Source organism: Zalophus californianus, chromosome 9, assembly GCF_009762305.2.
Source record: "Zalophus californianus isolate mZalCal1 chromosome 9, mZalCal1.pri.v2, whole genome shotgun sequence".
Lineage (NCBI taxonomy): Eukaryota > Metazoa > Chordata > Mammalia > Carnivora > Otariidae > Zalophus > Zalophus californianus.
In genome coordinates, this window is record NC_045603.1 from 59,278,513 (window position 1) to 59,302,816 (window position 24,304).

At 41.8% G+C, this 24,304-nt stretch overlaps 1 protein-coding gene across 3 annotated transcripts in view; it reads left to right on the forward strand.

Annotated features, from left to right (window-relative positions):
* Nucleotides 1-495: 495 nt before the first annotated feature.
* Nucleotides 496-24,304, forward strand: part of TESPA1 (thymocyte expressed, positive selection associated 1) — a 30,133-nt gene continuing 6,324 nt past the window's right edge. For 2 of the 3 annotated variants that reach the window (XM_027594505.2, XM_027594503.2), the window contains exons 1-8: nucleotides 496-646; nucleotides 9,516-9,730; nucleotides 10,713-10,755; nucleotides 16,913-16,962; nucleotides 17,528-17,581; nucleotides 18,343-18,379; nucleotides 18,649-18,747; nucleotides 23,298-23,506. In XM_027594505.2, the coding sequence (XP_027450306.1) occupies nucleotides 9,568-9,730; nucleotides 10,713-10,755; nucleotides 16,913-16,962; nucleotides 17,528-17,581; nucleotides 18,343-18,379; nucleotides 18,649-18,747; nucleotides 23,298-23,506 (655 nt within the window). In that variant the 5' untranslated portion in view covers nucleotides 496-646; nucleotides 9,516-9,567. Of the gene's footprint in view, nucleotides 647-2,387; nucleotides 2,481-9,515; nucleotides 9,731-10,712; nucleotides 10,756-16,912; nucleotides 16,963-17,527; nucleotides 17,582-18,342; nucleotides 18,380-18,648; nucleotides 18,748-23,297; nucleotides 23,507-24,304 lie in introns of all 3 variants that reach the window. The other variant, XM_027594504.2, reaches the window with a different exon arrangement.

Genomic DNA, 24,304 nt, shown 5'->3' on the forward strand with positions numbered 1-24,304 from the left:
CCCCGAAAGAAGTTGTCCACAAAGGCATGCAGTATTTGAAAACAAGCTTCTAGAGAATTTACCAGAGTGTGAAAGAGTTATGCAAACTGATCCATTTTGGCTCAGAGCTGTCTCAAGTGTGTGATAGGGCTGTGAGCATTTTCTCTGAGACAAATGTGAGTTAACTTTTAGACACCCCTCCTCCCAGGGACAGAAAGCTTTATCAGTCATGAGATTCCAGTAACATGGTAGGAAGACTCCTACACACTCATTGTTAAATGGGCTGTACCTTTCCCTTAATAGGAAAAGATCTCTTGTTTTACAAAGACCAAGGCAGCCCTCTGACAGGAAGGGCTCCTTAGTGGTGAGCTCAGTGACTGCTGATCTTTTGTTCTTCAGTCTCCTGAGCTAGAGCAAAGGATGTGGCTGAGGTAGGAGGTGGGGACTATGCATATGTGTGTGTGTGTGTGTGTGTGTGTGTGTGTGTTCTCATTTCCGCTTCCCCTTTCTGAGCTGGCAACAGCAGTTTAATGAGGACAGAGAGAAAGGTACAACATACGATATGATACTTTGTCACTGTCCTCACTCAGATCCCCATATCTGGGAAGGGCTTGGCCCTGCTTTGCCAACCACTATGCCTCAAACTCTGCTCTCTACCTGCGGACAGGTGAGTATAATTTTCACCTTAATTTTAAGAACATACTGATTTGGGTTGGTGCCGGGAGATAGGAGAAAACAGGCAGGAGAGAAATCAGGTTGCCAAGAAAAGGGAAAAATCAGGAGAAAATCTCCCACATGCCTCACTTCAATCCCTGACTGTGCCTCTCGGAACAAAAAGGACCCTTTACTTTTTTTTTCTTCTTCTTCTTCCTATTACAGGAGAGGTACTCTATATAGGATCACAAAACATGGGTTCTTTTGATGGTCTGAATTACTATTTAGGAACGTTACACCTTTTTCATGTGGGAACTTCCTCTCTGTGTCTTGCTATGCTCCCTTGTGCTGTAACTTTGAAAGGTTCTCAAGGAGAAGTTTCTCACTTCACTGCAGATCCCATTCTAGTGCTCGTAACTGTGAACTAGTGGGAACACCTTGCCTAAATCAGTGCTGTTTTGTGTGAGTGTAACTACTCTCCTCCAAAGCTGCAGAAGAAAGCTGGCCAGGAGATAAGCTACAGCAAGATATGTTGGGTGTAGATACAAGGAAGAAGTCACACAACTGGACAGTGCCAGGCCAATTTACCTGGAAGGCTCACGAGGGATAACCACCTGTGGGGATTGCTTCTCAGGCTGTACATCTCAGAGATGGCTATAGGGATATGGTGACCACTTAATGACTTACATCATCTCAGGTGGGGGAGGGTCCGTGCCCCTCCAATATCCCTTGTCTTAGTGGCAGCCAGGCTGAGCATGTCACCACCTACATGACTTTTGGGGAAGGTAGAGGAGTGGAAAGATCCTCCACACTGGGGTTTTCCCAGCCCCCTGCTGTGCTACTGAGCTTTCCAGTGGGTGGAGAAGAGGCGGGTGTCCAACACAGAACAGCGACAAGGTAAAAGAGCCCCCCAGAAATGGTTTGATAAGGTCATGAAGATTTATAAGTACTAGTGACTCTATCACAAATGGCTGCCTATCTGGGAAAGGGGACTTTTTAGACAGTATGTGGCAGGTGCTGAGGTTAGCAGGTTGGAGACTGGAGGCTTTCAGCTTGTGTGTCCAAGCTGCAGATTAACAGTTGTTGGGCTTGAGTGATTGGAGCTAAAAACCAGGCGAGATTCTCCTGTAACAGGAAGCATTACTAGGAGGAGTATAGGCCGGGTTTATTATCTATCTCTACTAGAATATTATCAGAGATAACAAGCAGAAGATATAACAAGAGGGACTGAAGGAGATCTAACAAAATAGTTCTTATTCACGGGAATCCTGGGGAGTTTAGAAACTCTTTACAGCCCTACTAATACTGTTTCTCATAACTTCCCCTGGTCCCTGAAAGGGGGACGGAGCCCTGGGATTAAGCATCACATAGTGGCCCTGGGAATCAACACACTCATTTTTAGTTCAGGGTTTCTAATAGAGAATGACTTGTATTCTAATGGAGTTTTGGAGAGGAAGTTTGGTCCCAGCTTAGATCATGACTCATGGGTCCACCCTGGGCTCCAGTAAGTGAAAAAGATCAGACACTTATGGCCACTTGATAACTCACAACTCTTCTGCTTTCCACCTAAAAGACAAAACCAAAGTGGGTATTCCAGTACCCACGGTACTTTGTACCCTGCCCACACCCAAGCCCAATGCAGAAAGGCCTAAACCCAGATTCTGATAAGAAAGGGTGTAGACCATTGTGAAAGAAAAAGAGGGGAGAATTAAAATGAGCACATGAGGGAAAGAGTTGCATTCCCATGCAAACAGGACTGAAGAATTGAAGACATGGATTCACAGAATGAAGAAATCCACTCACCCTCACTCCCGTCTCCAGACCAAGCCATCTGCAAACCAGGGCAGGTAAATGGATGTTTCTTCATCCTGCTGTCTTTGTAGCCCATCCAGGTGAAACAATTTAGTGTCTCCCAATACTGAGAGCACAGGATTACCCTTTTCCAAATGTATAACTTTAATATTTCCCATGGAACTTTATGAGCCTTCCATAAAACTCATTCAACTGTGAAAGTGGGCATAGAGAAGAAAAGGATGGAGAGAGAAAGAGGTTTTAGATGGTCTTCTTTCAGTATTTATTCAGCTGAAATTATTTATGGGAGAAGGGGGGTAAGAGAGGAGGGTAAAATAGTTACATTCATTCATTGGAATTTTTCTTCATATCATTTATCAATTAACATCCCCCTTTTTCCCTGAAATAGATTGACCTCCTGCTTTAGACCATAGGAGGCTCAGAATGCTCAAAGGCTATACTCAGGGGAATTTTTATTCTGAAGGTCTTCTCAACTGCAATGATATAGAAGAGAACTAGAAATTAGGAATGTATTTCCTATCTGTCAAGGAATGTGAGAGCATATCACAGGTTGGGGATGTGTGCTGGACGGGGTGCAGTCAACTTGGCTTGAGGTGGAGGTTGTCCTATCTACAGAGAAATGGCTGTCCTGGGATTTCCCACAGCCCTTTGCAATGGCGGTGATACATGCCTATCTTGGCTGTAAATGCGGATAAGATGCAGAAGGTCTTGTGGGCCCCATCATGGAAACTCTGTTTCCTTCTTCTCTCCTCCCACGCTTGTTTTCACTCTCAGTCCCAGTTTACATGCCCTGCTTGGGTGTAGGCACAATACGGACAGAAGAGAAGAGAAATCTGTCTGATACATGTTCCTGGGAGGAGGCCCAGAGTGGAAACCAGAGTGGCATGAGGAAGGCAATGTGATGTAAAGGAAAAAGCATAGACCTGGGGCTCAGATCTTGTGAGTTTCAGTCCCATTTACATCCTTAATAGTCTATGTGATTTCAGAAAAACCTCCCCCTCTCTCTTCCTCTCCCTTTCTCTCTCTTCCCACTTTCTTTCCACCCCTCCTCCTTTCTCTTTTTCAAAATGACTGACCAGGATTAGATGATCTCTCGGATCCCTCTTGGCATAAAGTAAGAAGGAAAGAACTACTTACAGTTTATGTTTTATCTCTGCTCAACACTAGCGTCCCTCTTTCCCCATCTGGATTTTACATCCACTACTGTATCCTGCTGCTCACTCCTTCTTCCTTCTTATTCCTGAAAGTGTTCTGACTTTAGTGAATGGTTTAGACTGAGAAAAAATTAAAAATAATAATTGCTATCATTTATTAAGCACTTCCTTTATATTTCAGGGATTTAATATCCATTATCTAATACTGGCCCCCGGTAGGCCAGCAAGTTGTGTTATTACCTGTTTTACATATGAAGAAACTTAGGTTTAGAGGGGAAAGGTGATTGTACCAAGGCACATATGCATTAAGTAGATAGAACTGTGATTCCAAACAAGGCTAACTCTGATCCCAAGGCCCTTGCTCTTTCTGCAGTTTTCCTTCTCAAGAGTTGGCCATCCTTACTGGACCCCTTAAAAATATCCCCATGAGACACCTGTAAGCAGAGCTGATATTTGGCAGGTACAAATTGGTAGACCCATAATGATTGTTAAAATATTTCCATACCAATTTATGATAAGTATCAATTGCCCCAAGCCCACTGAGTGCCCATGACCAACCCGACAATCCCAGCTCTTCCCACAAGGTTCCCCAGACATATACCTGTACGACCCAGCTACAGGGCTGTGACTGGTATCAACTCTGATTGGTCTGTGCTGCTCTATAACCATCCTTAAATGTTCTGAATGGCACAAAAATCTGGAAGCAATGTGGAATCCCAGGCAGACTTTTTCCTCTCAACTAGAACCTAGTTGGACCCTTGCTGCTGAACCGCTCTGTGAGCCTGACAAAGGCAAAATTGCTCCACATAATCTAGTTGGGAGTTAGGAAGGAAAACTATGCTAATAACCAAACAAAGCAACACTTCCTTCACTAAGATTATCATAAAGCCAAGAGTAAATTAATTTTGGTTTATGCTGCCTCTTCTATACAAGGCTATAAAGTGGAGAGTTCATGTAGCATGTGAAATGGAGAATTTACTGAAATAATTTCTCCTTTCTTTTATCTCAAATTATATGTGCCACTGATACTTGGGTGGAGATATTAGGTTATTTTCTTGTTCTATAATTAATGGAAAGACCATACAACTAGAGTCAGACCAACTTGAGTTTAATTCTCAACATTACAAGATCCTAATTATATGACCCTGGATAAGTCACATATGTCCCTGAGCTTCACATAACAATAGTTAGCTCAAAGGTGATTGTCAGGATTAAGTGAAATAGTTTACAGGAAGGTTTTATGGATAAATATACAGTACTCTGTACATCCCAGTTGTTTTAGCACCTATCACTTTGACTGGCCAGTGTTAATATATGGGGAATCTCTGACTACATCCCTTAGAACACAGACTGGAGGTATATGGTGTACTCAATGCAGTAATAATGACAGACCCATAAAGGTTTCCTCCTGCTACTACACTTGCCGCTTCTGCTGATGATTTGTGTTAGAAGATACTCCTTTCCAAGCTCGTAACTCCTGAATCTTCTTTTGACTAACTTCGATCCTGTCAGCTGAAATTTCTGCTTTGAACTATAACATCCTCAAAACAAAGAGAATTCCCTCCTGCTCTATTTGTTGTAGTCAGATTCCAGAACATTGGCCAGATTGTGGAGAAATATTTAGGGAGTGAACCTCTAGAGATATGTAGGAAAGAGGAAAGGACAAAGGACTGGAAATGAGAGCAGAAGGGAAAATAAGGCTTTTAAAGAGTGATTCAGGCAAATAGCAATAGAATCAGTATGGAGTTTTTTGGGTTGGGGGTGGGCAGTTAATAGGAACATCGGAGAAAAAATACCAGCAGCCTAGGACTTCCTTCCTCACAGGAGTTAGATTAAATATAATATCAAATACAATAGGTTAAATACAATAAACCAGCATCACAAAAGATAGTTCTCAGATTCCAGAAGGAACTTCTGACCAAGGAGTGGAAACTTCGAATGGAAAACTCTGAAAAAATATTTTTTAAATTTAAAGAATTTGATAGTTTAAGCTTTATACAATTCAGTGTGACCTCTATGTTTCGTCAACAAAAGATCAGCATGACTATGCCCCAAGCCTCTTTTCTCTTCACTACAAGGTATAAGAATACATATACATTCGGATTTGAGACCCTGTGGAGAGTCGGGAGCCCCTGTCCACGACATGTACTAAATGAGGATAGTTTTTCAGCACCTGTATGATTCTCGCTCCCCTGCAGGTACAGCATCTGCTGAGGCCCTCCTGCTGCAGGTACCCTGCTGGGTCCTGAGATGGGGCTAGGGGGAGGGGTTACAAGGAAGGGGGCATGGTGACCAGACTGGTGACTGCTTCCCTCTTGCCGCATGTGGTGTGAGTGTATGTGCTAGTTGTTAGAGGTGGGGAAGAGAAGAGATGACTTGGATAGGCCTTCAAAGTGTAGAAAGAATTTGTCTGGATAGAGGGGGAGGTGGATGAAACTGCATAAACTAAAGGAAAAGTAGCGAAAATGTTCAAACAGTGCTGGAGCTCAGTGAGCAATGCCTAACAGAATCACACTCCTCTGGGCTCCTTCTGGGCCTCCCCCATTCAAGACTCACCACTTTCCTAGTCCATGGAAGTTGGAAGTGCAGGCACCTCATAAATCAGTGTCGTTGTGGAAGGGACTCTGCCAAATGGGAAGTAACACCGGAGGCCACGGGACCATTTCCTAATGCTTCTGGGGAAAACCATGCAAAAGCATTTTCTTTCCCAGGTATTATTCATACAGATATTTCAAACTCAACTAGAATAAATTCAGATGCATTGGTACTGAAGGCAAATTTGTACAACATTGTCTCCTGCCAATTCATTTTCAAGAGGATGAAACTGCTGCCCAAGGAGGAAACCTAACTAACTTGCCAGAGGTCAATGAATTGGACCAAAAGGTTAAAAGAATGCCCACATCTGGGGCACCTGGGTGGCTCAGTCAGTTGGGTGTTTGCCTTCAGCTCAGGTCATGATCCGGAGTCCCAGGATCAAGCCCAGTGTTGGGCTCCCTGCTTGGCAGGGAATCTGCTTTTTCCTGTGACACTTCCCCCTCTTGTGCTCTCTCTCTCTCTCAAACAAATAAATTTTTTTAAAAATCTTAAAAAAAAATGAATGCTCACATCTACTCTGATTCCTAGTCACTACTCTTTTTGCTGCTTCCAACTCTGTTGTACATATAGGTTTACATGTTTGTATGACTCATCTGAAGGAACTATGTCCAGGCCCCCCTCTCTATTACAAGGAGCCCCAAGACCTTCAAAGGTGCCATCTGCATGCACCCAACCTGCATGCACCCATCCTGCAATTCTTTCTAATGCTGTCACCGCTGATGGGCTTGCCTGATATCATTTGCCGCTTCCTCCAGATTCCCACAAATACCCAGTTTCTTATCTCTCAGCAACATAGCTTCCTCCTGCAATCTCTAACCAGACAGTTCTATTCCTCCCTCCCCCATAACACCACTGTGCTCCTCTTGTTCCCATATAACACCATGAACAGGTCTCTGTGGCAGAGATCAGGGAAAAATGAACTTGTTCAATTCCCTGGGCCCATGTCCAGTCTGCCAGAGTTGAGATTAGCTTAGATGTGCCTTGCATCTTTTCTTTGACTTCATGAAGAAGGTTTGCTAAGAGCTGGGCTTTGAAAAGTGCAGTGTGTCAAAGGCCGAGGGACAGGAAGATGGAGAGGGAAAAGAACATGAGAAAAGCATAAGGTTTAAAAGGGGATAAGCATTTTCAGGGGGCAAAGGGGAAATTAGCCTATATGTGTGCAATGTATTTTCAAAGATGTAGGACGAATGTAGAATAGATTCGTATCACAGAGGATGTCAAAACCCAAGTAGAGGTCTCTATCTACCATCTCAATTAGCAAGATTCTGGAACAGCACTAGGCATTATGGGGGTTCAGCTATAAAACGGCATATCCGGGAGTTAAAATACCAGAAGTACCAAATTTTAGGGCATAATGTCCCAGTTGAGAAACTGAGACCAGAGAAAGTAATCGAATTTTCCAAGGTTATACTGCTAGCAAGTGGCAGAGTAAAGTGCAGAAGTCACATCTTCCTTCTTTCCTCCTTTCTTTCTTTCCTTCCTTCCTGCCCTCCTTCCTTTCTTCCTTCATTCCCCCCTTTCTTCTTCCCCTTTCCCTTCTTCCTTCCCTCCTTTCTTCCTGCCCTCCTGCCTTCGTTTTAAATTCCCTTCATTACCAAAAAAGTCCTTCTTTGTGAGCTGAAGAGTTCTTATGATCTAAATGAGGTCCATTTACTCTGGGAATTAAAGACAGTAGGCAAGTCAGCCTTTGACATTTTCTTCTCTAAACCAACTGATACCAACCTACTCAATATTTTGAAGGTGTAGAACTAGGTAAATATACCCTGACCAAGGCTTTTTAGATTTCCTAAGTTCTTTCTAGTGGCAGTTTCATCCTCTTTTATCACCTCGCAAGAGCTCTGACTGAAGGGCAAGTTTTCTCTGCGTCCCCCCTTTGGGGTTTCCCTGCATCACAAGCTGAATTTATTCATTTAATTGCTCTTAAAAGGCCCAGGCAGTGGACAAAGAGCCAGGTGCTTAGGGTTAACAACCTCTCTCCTTGGAGAAGACTGGGCGGTGGGCTGGGCCCAAAGTGAAAGAATTTAGATCTGACAACAGTAACTAGATATCATTCTTCTCCGGATATGTTTTGTCTGTAGCAAGCAGAGGCATCCAAAACAATTTTATTGCCCCAGGAAGGCGCTTTAGGTTCAGGATGGTCCTTTCAAAAACAGCTATTTTAGGGCCTCCATGGTTCCATGCCTCCCTAATGATTTTATGTTGAAGTCTTTTAAAGAATAGAAGTTTCTGGACACTGGCACTCTTCTTATTTTTTTTCCTCTTGCTTTCCCTTACTGCAACAATTAAGAGCACCGCTATGAGGATGGAGCTGTTGACCACAGCTCCAGGGAGCAGAGGGATGAGCCAGTGAAGAGCACTGGTCGGGCTCCTCCATGTCCACTGTAGCAGGCTGAGTGTGGCAGGTGAGGGAGAGGCAGGAGGATGGAGCATCAGCCGATGAATGTACATTAGCCTCAAGGCTTTTTAAGTCCTATTCGGACAACTGAGAGATTCTTCCCCTCTTTCTTCCTCTTTGAGTAAGTGGCTAGTGCCATCAGAATGTATCTTTTGGAAGAACACAGAGGTGTTGAGCAGACAGTGTTAAATGAAATATACATGGCATCAATGAACTGAGGAGCTAACTCCTAGCTGTGGAGAAACCCACATTGACAAAGTAGAAAGGAATGACCCTGAGGGTCGTGACTGCTCATTGAGTAAGGCAACATCTCCCTGTTGTTTGTATTATGGGATTTTTTTTTTCCCAAGAGAAATCTTACGTGGACCCCTAATATATAAAACAAGAAACAAAACAAAACAAACAACAGACTCAGAATGACAGTAGTTGGAGTTACATCCTGGCTGTGGCACCTTGGAGAAGTTGTCTAACATTTGAGATCTGGGAATTCTTCATATATCTTTATGAAGACCAAATACAGTGAATTTTATCAATTGCTGATTTAAAGATATTCTAATTTTAGTGGGAGAGTCTGAGAGACAACATTCTTAAGGATTAAAGAAAGCTGTTTTCTAAGGCAATATGCCAGTCATTGTGAGAAGTAGCAATTCTTTAAGTTAGAAGAACTTTCTCAATGTCCCTTAAGTCATAAGATGTTTGAAGTTCCAAGATTCACTGATTTGAAACACTTGCCCTGGTATATGTCAGAGCATTGGGGGGGGAGGGGTGCAGTGGTGGGGGGAGACAGAGGAAGGGCTGGAAAACTCCCCCCCCACTTCCTGAATGGGCAGAGGGGTCATGCTCCTTCATTCAGAGCTGGGAAGATGTTGGGGCAGCCCTGGGGTGGTTTCTGAACAGAGGATGAGGGAGTTATCGCTGTATTTCAGCTCTCAGAGCAGCATTCCTGTGGCAGGAGACCCTGAAGTCTGAACCAGGGCCATGGAGGGCTCTGTGCTGAGCCCCACATCCTGGGAGAAGCGGCGGGCCTGGCTCCGGCAGAGCCGCCACTGGCAGACCCAGGTCCTGGAGGAGGAGGCCGCAGCTGCCCTGCAAGATGTCTCAGATCCTGAGCCTGCCAGCCTGGATGATGTTTTCCAGGAAGGTAAGAAGCAGTTAGACAGCAGACAGCCTTGCACGTGGCCTCATGCCGGGGGAAAGGTACCAGCAGCCACAGGTCTGCAGAGTGTCTGCAGCCGGTCCCTTGTTGAGGCTGGGCCTTCGGGGAGGCTCATTTTGATGGATTCAATGCATTTAAAGGAAGAAGAGTAAAGTAATAAAAAATATAAATTATGGGAGAGAGAGAGATAGGCATAAGATTAGGAATAATAAAGCACATTTTTGCATCATCCCAAGAAGCTGTCTATAAGGGCCTGAGGTCAGGGTTCTCTTGAACGCTTTGGGGTGTTTTTATTTTGTCTGGGCAACGAAGTGATGCTCAGTTTGGATACCTGGACTCTGGCTGCAACTCTGCTGCTAGCAAGTGGTGTGACCTTTGGTAAGTCCATATTTGTCTAATGGAAGTGGTGGTACCTGAAGTCGTAGTAGTACTTTTCCTCCATGCCTCTCAGAGTTTCTTTGAGGTTCGAATGAGACTGCAAACGTAAAAGTTAAAGAAAACAAAAACAAAGCAAAAACAAAAAAACCCTCATATAAATAAACCCATCTTTGCTTATGTAGCAAAAAACAAAAGCATGAACCCAAGATTGTGATTTTTTGTTGGTTTTTTCTTCTTTTTAGTTATTTTTTATTTTATTTTAAGGAGAAAGATCCACCCCTGTTCCCAAACCTTGGGGAGAAGGGAACAGTGGGCCTGTGATCCTGGGCATTTTCCAGGTTCTGGGAGGAAGGGGGCGGGAGGCAGAGAGAGAAGCAGCAGCCACTATTTTTATATTTTATATTTTATATTTTTATTTTTATAGGAATACACGGGTGTATTCCTCTCCTATCTCAAAGAAAAGTTTTATGGGGGGGAAAGTCTTAGGAAGTGGCTCACACAAGGATACACTTGCGGAAGGAGGTGGGTTGCAGAGAGGAAGTCTGACCTCCTTCAGCTCTCACGGTGCTCTGACCTCTGACATTTCCAGGGAATCCAGTCAACAAGATTGAAGACTGGCTGCAGGATTGCGGGTAAGTGCTGGAAGGCCCTGGCAATGACTGTGGCAGATGTGTGGATACGCTTGCAGGCACTGACTCTTGGGAACTCAGAGGCGGGGAAACGGGTTTGATTTGGGCCTAACGATTAGAAGTGAGGTTGAAATGGTGGGGGGTCGTGGGGGGCAGATTATAAAGGTTTGGGGTGAGTGTTACCTGTAACTGGGCCTGGGCTGTAAATGAAGTTTACTCTGGGCTGAGACAAAATTCGGGTGGGGGTCTGGAAATCCAGTCTGGATGTGGTCGAAAGCCCAGAATGATGGAAATGCGCAGCTCCAGAGACTGTCTTGGCTGAGTTGCAGATTCCTATTCTTTCGCTTCTCCTTCAGACTGGAGTCTTACACTGTGTAACAAAAGAGGAGTTAGAAACCTCATTGTTCTTATGATCACAGGAATTCATCACTGTGTTTATTTCTACTACAGAACACAGGATGATGGGCTAAGGGTTTACCCAGTTATTCAAAGCAGTGAAGAACAGGAGCAGGTACTTGAAGGCAAAATGCAGTATCTCCCTCCTCAGAAACACTAAAATAGGAGTTTTACTATTTACCCACACCCCATCAGTACCATTTTAGGCGCAGGATACCCAGACACAGAGGGAAAGTTTCTGTGCCCTATTTAAGCCTGATCATTTGTGTGATAATTCTGAGAATTTATAACTCCTGCCTGCTCCTTTTTTCCCCTCCAGGAATGTTCCAGACTTTATATAGCCTTTAATCTGAACTCATCCATTAACGCATAAATAAACCCATCCTTGCTTATTTGGTAGGAAATAAATAGCACTGAATGATCTAGGGCTGTTTATTTCAACTCTGCCCCAGAAGGTAATGCCAGGAAGGATTTATTCTGTGTTTTTGTGGGTTTGCAAAACATACTGTCCTTATTGTCCTGACCTGGTTCACAATTCATTGACTTCACAGTCCGTGAAGGGTCCTCAAAGTTCAGGAAGGCAAGGGATGGTGGTAATAGGATTGTTTGCACATTTTGGTGTGTCACAACTGTCCTAGGATTTGGAATGCCTCACCTGGTATCTACAGGAGAACCAGTAAGCTCAGTTAATGTCTTTATGTCATTAACTACTCTTGAATCAGTTTACATCACTAATTGTTGACAGCGCATTTGCTGATGTCTGATTGTCTAAATGGCTTAGAAGGGGGCCAAGGAGTTTAAAATATGTTCCTCGCCTTCAAACATACGACATTCTAGCTGAAAAGAATAAATTCACAGGAATATAAGACTGTAAATTCCAGAGATTACCTTTCCCCACCTATATTCCACAGAGATAAACCCAAAACTTGTGCTGAAAAAGTGGTCTGGTGAGTCAAAAGGCTCAAAGAGTTGAGCCTACACTTGTGCTAACTATCCATGTAAGCACTTGTCAGAAAAAAACCAAAACTCCTTCTATCTCAGACTCCTCGCCAAAAGGTGGAGACTTAGAATAATAATGTTTCAAAGTTTCTTGTGAGATTTAAATGAGATAACATATGCACAAGTGTTCTCTGCCCTGTAGTAAAACGTGAGCGGTGAGGTTTATAAAGGAGAGGCTTTGTGCTACTTTAAAATAGTTCTGCCTATAGACTTAGCATCTATCTGTCTAAATCTCGTTATTTCTCAGAAAATATGTCCAGAAGTGATACACACCAACTCTATGATAGTGATTATCTCTGGGAAGGAAAAAAGTAGGAAGGAATGGGAATAAAATGAAACTTTAGTTATATTTTTAATATTATATTTATATTTTTATTAACAGAGATCAGAAATGAACATGATGAAACATTTACATGTGTGAAAACAGGGTGGCAAGTGCAAGGGTGTCTGTCACATTTTCTTTCCCTTTCTATGTGTTGAAAAAATGTTAATATTTACACTTTGAAAAGCCCACAGGAAAGTCTCCTAACACACATTTGTCTCTGCAGGGGGAATTTAGGTTCATAAAATATTTCCAATTTTCTCTATTTTCTAATCCTCCCTAATATATATGTGATACTTTTTAGTTATATGGGAAAATTAGAAAAATTAAAGGCTGATGTTGGTTGATGGTAGCGAGAGAACACTAGATTGTGATAATAGACAATGAAGAAGAGGAGGGAAAGGCATTCCAGATATGCCATTCTGAGTCACACAGTGTTCAGTTCTTAGGCTGTCAAGGCCACAGAGGAAGGAAGATGAACAGGGAACCTACATTCACTGGACATCTGTCCACTCTGTTGACAGGTGCTTGGGATGTGCTTTTCAAATTTTACTTCAAGACTGTATAGTTCCCATTTTCTTTCCAATGCCAAACAGACGTCCTCCAATAGCAAGACAGTTTTGTTTTCTGACAAGCTCTCCAAGAAAGCCCACCAACTTCCTGGGTGATTGAGAGTCAGTGTCTCTCAGTGTATTGAATCTAGGGGCAGACCATTCTGCTGCAGGTCAAGATGATGTACATCTTTACTTGTCCTTTCCTTCCTCCTCTTAAGGCTCTCAGGGGAGGTTCTAGGACATGAATGTGTTGCTTGTGAATGATTGGAGGTAGGGTTAGGAGCCCCAAAATCTTCTGTGTGGACCTTAGTTTAAATCTCTGCAGGCAAAACCTTTGGAAATTGCTGGAAAAGCTAAAAATAGTCACATCCTTCCCACAATCTGATCCTCCTTCCTACTTTTGTTTATGAATTGGGTATACAGGAGGAGTGGTACCTTGGCTCTTCTATTTCAGACTTGAAATGATGCTAAGGGATCTTTCAGTGGAAGACAGAGAGGGAGGAGCAACTATAGATCTAGTCCCTAGTCATCAATTTTATGTCCTAAGCAATTACCTGTGAAAGGCCTCGGACTTGGGCGATGGCTATGAAGTTTTAAATCAACTTCAGTTCGATCAGTAGATCCAGGCGCATGTCCATACTTCTATGGTAGATTCCACACACACCCTACTGTCCCAAGGCTCATCCTGGGCTGGTCCTCAAATAGAGAACATGTACTTACCTGCTAGGGCACAACTAGAGAAGAGAAATGTAGGAAGAACACCCAACAAAATTTGTATCTAGTGAATAGTACTGAGTTTTGTTTGGACAAACCAGAAATTTTATCAGAGGTATCTTTTTTTAATTTCAGAAGGAAGCTTTCTTTTATGTTTTTTAAAAATTTATTTATTTATTTGAGAGAGAGGGAGAGCATGGGCAGGGGGAGGGGCTGAGAGAGAGGGAGAATCTCAAGCAAATCCCTCGCTGAGCACAGAGCTGAAACTGGGGCTCAACCTCAGACCCTTAGATCATGGCCTGAGCCGAAATCAAGAGTCGGATGCTTAACTGCCTGAATCACCCATGTGCCCCTATCAGTGGTATTTTTTTAATGTAAATTTTATTGAAGTATAACATATGTAACAATAGCATTTTTCTTTTTAATATAACTGTAGTACAACTCAACAGGTAGGAGTTTCAGCTATGCTGGGTGAGTGGGTTCTAGAGATCTGTACAACATGGTACCTGTGGTTAACAGTGCAGTATTGTGCACTTCAAAATTTGTTGAGGGTAGCTCTCATGTTAAATGTTCTTACCTCAGGAAAAACAAAAAGTCAAAGGGAAGCAAGGAGATTCTGGGAGATGTTGGATATGTCTGTTACCTTAACTGGTAATGATATCATGGGTGTTTGCATATGTCTAATCTCTTAACATGGTATACATTCAATATGTACACTTCTTTGTATGTCAGTTATACCTCAACAGAGCTGTTAAAATAATAGCCATGTAAGTTATACTGAAAAATAAAATACTTACTGAAAAATAAACAAGTATTAAATATAAAGCCCCATGAATTTTCTCAAAGAGAATACATACACCCCTGAAACTTGAAACAGAACATTACCAGCACTCCAGAAGTCTCCTTCTGGAAGGTCTCCTTCCATTCACTACCCTGCTTCCAAGGATAACCAATAACCTGACTTTTAACATCATAGAAAAATTTTGTACTTTTTAAACTTGCTATAAATAGAATCATACAGTATGTGCTGTTGTACTTTTTAATTTTAATTTTTTATTGAAGTATACTTGACTGCAATATTTTATTGGTTTCAGATGTACAACATAGTGATTCAACAATTGTATACATTATGAAATGCTCACCATGATGGGTATAGTCACTATTTGTTACCACACCAAGTTTTTACAATATTATTGACTAAAGTACCGATGCTGTACTTTTCATCCCCATGACTTATATATTTTATAACTGGAAGTTAGTACCTCTTTCAATATGTAGTGTTTTATGTCTGTTTCTTTCACTCAGCAGCATTATGTTTGTGATGTTCGTCATGTTTTTGCATGCAGTGACAAGTCATTCTTTTTTTATTGTTGTGATGCAGTAAATTATTTATCATATAATTTATCCATTTTACAACAGAGATTTGGTGTCTCCCAGTTCTGGGTTATTATGAATATTATTTCTTTTGGTGAATAAATACAGGCATTTCCATTGAGTGCAGACAGTGGAATACTAGTGAGTTTTAGTTGTAGTTACAATAACAGTCAGCTTTGGCCCTTGCATTAATGTGTAGCTGCAGCCAAGTATTAAATACAAGAGTAAATCTCAGTATTCTAATAGTTGACTATATAAGTTATGGTGTTATTTTTGGAGTAACAGTAAATATAAATTTATACTGATATTTGTAATGGTATATAGACTAACATTTATGTTTGTGATATTATCTTAAAATATATTTTTATGTAATTATGTTAGGAAAAGCAGCCATATTTGTAGTTCTAGTTATATTATTACAGTTACCCATTCTTAGTTAGCTTGGATATTGTTTCACGTTTTATAATGTACCTTGATGTACAGGTTTTTTTCACAAAGACATAAAAATGCAGATTTTGGAAAATGGTTGATTTTTCACTACTGAAAGGAAAGCATCAACAGAAGATGTCTAGGGGCGCCTGGGTGGCTCAGATGGTTGAGCGTCTGCCTTCGGCTCAGGTCATGATCCCAGGGTCCTGGAATCGAGCCCCGCATCGGGCTCCCTGCTCAGTGGGGAGCCTGCTTCTCCCCCTCCCTCTGCTTCTCCCCCTGCTCATGTTCTCTCTCTCTCTCTCTCTGTATCTCTGTGTCTCAAATGAATAAATAAAAAATCTTTAAAAAAATAGAAGATGTCTACACATGCAGTGATTTGTCTTGTAAAACTTAAACACAGCTTGATCTACAGATGTTCAATTAGCAAACCCATTGCTATTATTAAACATTTCATTGAGTGATTACATACTGAGATTACATTCAAAGCATCATGTGCAACTTCCCTTTTAAAAACTTTCAGGAAAATTAACTCTATAAAACCCACAACACATTAGTCCTTGAAGTGGACTTAGATAATGATCATAGCGAGGCATCCAAGTCCCCTATGTAATATTTGAGAACAGAACAGCAACCAGGAAGCAAGAATGCAAGCCAGGCGCTGTGGTTCCAGTTCAACACTTTTCATAGACTGCTTTACTCACCTGCTTTAGACACAGAATTTTTCCTTGTTTGTAAAACTGAGTTGTTTCTTGCCACCCTGTAGGCTGATTCCAGTCTATTCCTCTTGTGGAGATGGTAAAAGTTTGATAAGACCCTATCTTAAAATGTAAAATTACAATCTGTAACCAAGATGCCGTTTCTGCTGCTTCTTGAGAGATATGATCATCAGCAAGGACCTGCTCAGAGATAAGGAAGAAGGTGTGGGGAGCTAAGCTGACCTCCTAAAAGTTGAAAAATATCAATATTTGTATCTGTGATGATCCCAAGCCCCTGCTTATATAAATGTATTTCTCTGATTTTGTTTCTATATTCTGTCTTTCCAACTTTACCAAGCACGTGTAGACTTGTTGCTCGCCAAGCTGACTATGGACAGTGTGGTCAGTACAATGGCAGCCCACTCTACAGTGCATACACACGTACGAAAAACACGGTACGGTGCAGCACAAAATCCTGTGTGCTCCAGTCCCACTTCCCCTGGCTACTTCGGTGAACTTGTCAAGTAACTACTCTTAGTTTGCTTCAATGTAAAAGCAATTAAATACTGCTGAATCTCATTGGAAAATTGTGTGAACTTGTGGGACACATTTGAGGGAAAAGCCCCTTGGAAAATATAATTATTTCCACCTGTAAGATTATTTTTGGTCCTCAGATACTCTGAAGAAGGGTTTTTTGAGGAAACAGGACAGTCAAGCTACAATGGTGAGTACAGCTCTGTTCTTTCTTCTGTTGTTCTTCTACCTGAATAGTGACATGGCTCTGTGTGTGTGTGTATGTGTTTATGTACATGCACATGCATATGCAGGCATAAGAATGTTGACTACCTTTTCACTGTCTGCAAAACACCTATTGGTGGTCACATGGCAGTCCAGGAGGTCCAAAAGATGGAGTAAACATTGGCTCAGAGCTGACAGGCTAACACTCAAAGACTATCTTCTGTTAGTGGTTGCTCAGCTAACAATGACTGCTATGGGAAAAGAGCTTTATAAGATGTGTGTGAGTACACACCCCCACGTGCTCACTATCTGACAGAGGATTGTGTCCAAGACTAATGATATAGGGGAAAGGTTAATTACAAGTGATTATGTCTTTCTAAATCAAAATATGAATGTGATTTCTGAGGTAGTACATGTAGAGTTGGGGGAAGTTCTGCAAACGTGATGTCTGATGTGATTATGTGGTTATAAATGTTCATATATACAGGGGTGTGTGTCTGTGTGTGTGTGAGTGCAAGCCTATTCTCTGTGACCTTTGCTTTATTTGACAGGGTGCCTCAGCCATGGAACCAGCTTTGAAGATGACTTGACCCTAGGAGCAGAGGGTAAGTGGCACAGTCTTCTGATGTTGGAATCAAGGAAGAGGCTATACAGGAGATGAATTAAGAGTAGAATGAAAGGGGGAAACTGTAGAAGGAGGCAACCCATTTCCTGACGTCTTACCTGTAGGGAAAGAGCAGTCTCGTTATGATCTAATGTAAAGCTCATAAAGCTTCATGTGCCCAGAAATACTTCCTCACCAGCCTGACATGACATCCACCAGTCCATCATTAGGGCTCTCATTTGTCCCCTGGAAAGACAACACATAAAATCACCATAACACTGGTTGCTCAGACATCTTTGAAACTGTTGTCTGTATAGGAAACCCAAAGCAGCCTGAACACTGGGTATAAGCAGGAGACCACACAGAAGGAAAGAAGAGCTTGAATAAAGGATGGAGATATAGAAACCTAACAATGTCTCCTGGGTCCTGTGGAGACTCAAGCAGTGGGGCAGGAACACTAGCCTAGAGGGCTGAATGATGTTCTCTTCCTCAGGAAAGAGAAACTCTTGCTTCAACACCAGTCATGGTGTATAAGTTCAGAGGCTCAGGACCACTTGCTCCCTGCCATATCTGCCCCCCTTCCTGGTCTATGTCTGATGAACTTTAGATACTCCCACAAAGAACAGAGTTCATGGGGTTCAGCTAGCCTATAGTAGTGGCAGAGGGGAGTGAAGGGGGCTAAGTGTTATATTCAGAGAAGCAGCTTAGGTGATTTTCATTTTCCCTTCTAACTTTCTCTTTGCCTTTTTGTTCCTTGTCCAGCTACACTGTTGGCCACCAATGGCAAAGTCTTCTCCAGGTAAGTGTTAGGTTCACCCAGACTGAATGATGTCTTCTTCAGGAACTACTGAACTGGTGTAGGTGTCAGAGACAGATGAAAAATAAAGAGCTCAAGAGTCACAAGAGAGAGTGAGATTTTCCAACCAGGAATGAGGCCCTAGACTGAGTTTTCCCAGTAGATGATAGAAGGTACCCAGCAGGGAGTAAATAACCCCAGCAGAACATGTCTTGGATCCAGGGTGCAGACTGCTTACAAGCTTAGGGTAACATCAACTCTGATCCCTGCAGGAGTTTCCTAGACCCATCCCGGCCCTGGCAACTCCTCGATCTTGGCTGCAGCTTGGCTTCCAGCAGCATGACTGGTGGCACCAACAAGACTAGCTCAAGGTAGGTACTGGATTTGGCAAGGGTGTAAGGGTGGGGAAGAGGAGAGGCCCAAGAGAATGGAACCAAGAACCACTGTCCATTTTTATCTGGGATATCTTACTGAAGGTTTTATACACTCACATACTTGAGAAGTATGACCATATTTGCTTCAAGAGCCCTGGGGGAGGTGGAGGAATCTACTGCTCAGAGCTGAATGCTCTGTAAAATAGAGGTGACCTTGTACCCCAGCAGGTGTAGCATGAGGATCATCACAGTCCCTGGAGTTACAGTAAGTGCTCAATCAACAATCAATGAAGGTATTGATTGGTTGATTGAATGAAACAATAAAATATTAATTCACTAGGGCAATTTCATATCCCCTAATGCAGGCCAGGTGTTACAATGTGGAATTGGAAAAGATGAAGCAAAGTGCTTGCCCCCAGGAGCTCAACAATCAAATAGGATGAACAAAGGCACATGCAAATAACTTTAAAACAAGATGGAAAGTGATGAAAACTAATGTGGTATAATAAAAAGTATTTGAAATTCAGTGTCAAGGTTTGAATTTGAGACCCAGTCCTCAGATTTATTAGCCATGTAACTAACTATCTGTAGTGATTTGTCCTTACTGAGCCGCAGCCCTGGCCACACCCCCCTTCAATTATGTCAGAATCTCTGGAGATGAGACTCAATATCTGCATGTTTTTATTGCAATACACTTAACATACAAAGTTATATTCATTTCAGGTGCACAACATAGTGATTCCACAATTGTATACATTATGCTGTGCTCACCACGATAAGGGTAGTCACCATCTGTCACATACAATGTTATTACAGTAGTACTGACTATATCCCCTATCCTGCACTTTTCATCCCCATGACTTATTTCTGTGGAATGGGTAGTTATTGAGCTCTCGTGTCACCCAGCTTGGTGGTACACAGATTTGGATGTAGATACATGTGAGTACCATACCAAAAGAGAGAGACAGAGAGAACTTGATCTTCTGTAATGCAGGGCTTCTATCCTGAAAATAGTGCTACGAAGGGGTCTACCTTTCAAAATCAGGTTTTGAACATACCTACACTGGTTAATTTATTTTAATTTTTTATTGTTATGTTAATCACCATACATCATCATTAGTTTTTGATGTAGTGTTCCAATATTCATTGTTTGTGCATAACACCCAGTGCTCCACGCAGAATGTGCCCTCTTTAATACCCATCACCAGGCCAACCCATCCCCCCACGCTCCTCCCCTCTAGAACCCTCAGTTTGTTTTTCAGAGTCCATCGTCTCTCATGGTTCGTCTCCCCCTCCGACTTATTCCCCTTCATTCTTCCCCTCCTGCTATCTTCTTCTTTTTCTTTTTTCTTAACATATGTTGCATTATTTGTTTCAGAAGTACAGATCTGTAATTCAACAGTCTTGCACAATTCACAGCGCTCACCATAGCGCATACCCTCCCCAATGTCTATCACCCAGCCACCCCGTCCCTCCCACACCCCCACCACTCCAGCAACCCTCAGTTTGTTTCCTGAGATTAAGAATTTCTCATATCAGTGAGGTCATATGATACATGTCTTTCTCTGATTGACTTACTTCACTCAGCATAACACCCTCCAGTTCTATCCACGTCCTTGCAAATGGCAAGATCTCATTCGTTTTGATGGCTGCATAATATTCCATTGTGTATATATACCACCTCTTCTTTATCCATTCATCTGTCGATGGACATCTTGGCTCTTTCCACAGTTTGGCTATTGTGGACATTGCTGATATAAACATTGGGGTGCACGTACCCCTTCGGATCCCTACATTTGTATCTTTGTGGTAAATACCCAGTAGTGAATTGCTGGATCATATGGTAGCTCTATTTTCAACTTTTTGAGGAACCTCCACACTGTTTTCCAGAGTGGTTGCACCAGCTTGCATTCCCACCAACAGTGTAGGAGGGTTCCCCTTTCTCCGCATCCTCGCCAACATCTGTCGTTTCCTGACTTATTAATTTTAGCCATTCTGACGGGTGTGAGGTGGTATCTCATTGCGGTTTTGATTTGGATTTCCCTGATGCCGAGCGATGTTGAGCACTTTTTCATGTGTCTGTTGGCCATTTGGATGTCTTCTTTGGAAAAATATCTATTCATGTCTTCTGCTCATTTCTTGATTGGATCATTTGTTCTTTGGGTGTTGAGTTTGATAAGTTCTTTATAGATTTTGGATACTAGCCCTTTATCTGATATGTCATTTGCAAATATCTTCTCTCATTCTGTCGGTTGTCTTTTGGTTTTGTGGACTGTTTCTTTTGCTGTGCAAAAGCTTTTTGTCTTGATGAAATCCCAATAGTTCATTTTTGCCCTTGCTTCCCTTGCCTTTGGCGTTGTTTCTAGGAAGAAGTTGCTGTGGCTGAGGTCGAAGAGGTTGCTGCCTGTGTTCTCCTTTAGGATTTTGATGGACTCCTGTCTCACGTTTAGGTCTTTCAACCATTTGGAGTCTATTTTTGTGTGTGGTATAAGGAAATGGTCCAGTTTCATTCTTCTGCATGTGGCTGTCCAATTTTCCCAACACCATTTGTTGAAGAGACTGTCTTTTTTCCATTGGACATTCTTTCCTGCTTTGTCAAAGATTAATTGACCATAGAGTTGAGGGTCAATTTCTGGTTTCTCTTTTCTGTTCCATTGATCTATGTGTCTGTTTTTGTGCCAGTACCATACTGTCTTGATGATGACAGCTTTGTAATAGAGCTGGAAGTCCAGAATTGTGATGCCGCCAGCTTTCCTTTTCTTTTTGAACATTACTCGGGTTATTCAGGGTCTTTTCTGGTTCCATAGAAATTTTAGGATTATTTGTTCCATTTCTTTGAAAAAAGTGGGTGGTATTTGATGGGGATTGCATTGAATGTGTAGATTGCTCTAGGTAGCATTGACATCTTCACAATGTTTGTTCTTCCAATCCAGGAGCATGGAACGTTTTTCCATTTCTTTGTGTCTTCCTCAATTTCTTTCATGAGTATTTTATAGTTTTCTGAGTACAGATTCTTTGCCTCTTTGGTTAAATTTATTCCTAGGTATCTTATGGTTTTGGGTGCAATTGTAAACGGGATCGACTGCTTAATTTCTCTCTCTTCTGTCTTGTTGTTGGTGTATAAGAATGCCATTGATTTCTGTGCATTGATTTTATATCCTGCCACTTTACTGAATTCTTGTATGAGTTCTAGCAGTTTTGGGGTGGGGTCTTTTGGGTTTTCCACATACAGTATCATATCATCTGCAAAGAGTGAAAGTTTGAGTTCCTCTTTGACGATTTGGATGCCTTTGATTTCTTTTTGTTGTCTGATTGCTGTGGGTAAGACTTCTAATACTATGTTGAATAGCAGCGGTGATAATGGACATCCCTGCCGCGTTCCTGACCTTAGGGGGAAAGCTCTCAGCTTTTCCCCATTGAGAATGATATTCGATGTAGGTTTTTCATAGATGTCTTTTATGATATTGAGATATGTACCCTCTATCCCTATACTCTGAAGAGTTTTGATCAAGAAAGGATGCTGTACTTTGTCAAATGCTTTTTCTGCATCTATTGAGAGGATCCTATGATTCTTGTTCTTTCTTTTGTTAATATATTGTATCACGTTGATTGATTTGCAGATGTTAACCAACCTTGCAGCCCAGGGATAAATCCCACTTGGTCATGGTGAATAATCCTTTTAATGTACTGTTGGATCCTATTGGCTAGTATTTAGGTGAGAATTTTTGCATCCATGTTCACCAAGGATATTGGTCTGTAATTCTCCTTTTTGATGGGGTCTTTGTCTGGTTTGGGGATCAAGGTAATGGTGGCCTCATAAAATGAGTTTGGAAGTTTTCCTTTTTTTTTTCCATTTCTATTTTTTGGAACAGTTTCAGGAGAATAGGTATTAATTCTTCTTTAAATATTTGGTAGAATTCCCCTGGGAAGCCATCTGGCCCTGGGCTTTTGTTTTTTGGGAGAATTTTGATGACTGCTTCAATTTCCTTAGTGGTTATAGGTCTGTTCAGGTTTTCTATTTCTTCCTGGTTCCATTTTGGTAGTTGATACATCTCTAGGAATGCATCCATTTCTTCCAGGTTATCTAATTTGCTGGCATAGAATTGCTCATAATATGTTCTTATAATTGTTTTATGTCTTTGGTGTTGGTTGTGATCTCTCCTCTTTCATTCATGATTTTGTTGATTTGGGTCATTTCTCTTTTCTTTTTGATGAGTCTGGCCGGGGGTTTATCAATCTTGTTAATTCTTTCAAAGAACCAGCTCCTAGTTTCATTGATCTCTTCTACTGTCTTTTGGTTTATAGTTCATTGATTTCTGCTCTGATCTTTATTATTTCTCTTCTCCTGCTGGGTTTAGGCTTTATTTGCTGTTTTTTCTCCAGCTCCTTTAGGTGTAGGGTTAGGTTGTGTATTTGAGACCTTTCTTGTTTCTTGAGAAAGGCTTGTATTGCTTTATACTTTCCTCTTAGGACTGCCTTTGCTGTATCCCAAAGATTTTGAACAGTTGTGTTTTCATTTTCATTGGTACCAAACTCCCTCTTTTCAGCATCTCTGAGATTCTGGACAAGGTGCAAGAAGATGCAGAGGATGTCCTCTTCAGTCTGGGCTTTGGCCAAGAGGACCACAAGGACACTTCACGGATTCCTGCCCGATTTTTCACCACCCCGTCTCAGGCCAAAGGCATTGATTTCCAGCTCTTCCTGAAGGCCCAGGTGCAGAGGATAGAGATGGAGGACCCTTGCCTCATGCTGGCCAGTGAGTGTTCCCATGGATCTGCTCCACTTCTCTGCCATTCACGACAGGGATCAGTGGCTCCAGATCCTACTTTCTCTCTGTCAATTTCACTCCACCCTTTGTCTCCTGTGTCTATTTCCTGACATGTTGTTTTCAGTGAAAATGGAGAACTTTGATGTATGCTTCTCCCTCTTAAAGAAATAGTCATCAAGAGACCTCATTTCACTATTGCTTTCTTAGGCCTTCTCTCCTTTAGCTGAATCAAATGAGAACAGTGTCTTTAAGTCTTATCCCTGTTCTTATTTCTCAGTTGGAACAATAGAATGTTCCCCATTTACAGCCACTGTATTTTTGTTTGTTTATGTACAGCCACTGTATTAAAATCATTTCCTTTTAGGGCAATGTTCTCAAAGTTCTCAAAGTTAGATATGTTAAATTGTCCAGGGACTTTATAAAAATTCATATTCATAGGCTTTTTTTCCATAGAGGGAAAGGCTCAGGAGTATTTATTTTAAACAAGCACACAGGATTCTTATGTATAATCCTTAGACCACATCCAGGGAAACAATTATTTAAGTTGTCCTGATTTCATACTAAGGAAAGATATGAGAGGATTTCTCTAGCTAGATGAGGCATAAAAGACTCTCTTTGATTCTATACATTAGAATATGTTTCAAATTATATTCTCTACACCCCCAGTATGATTGTATTTCAGATTCTGTGCATCAGATTCAACTTAAGATAAGCTTGATAAACCATGCTCCCGAGCTCTACCTGCTGCAACAAAGATTTTGAGTTGGAATATTTTCACAACATTAG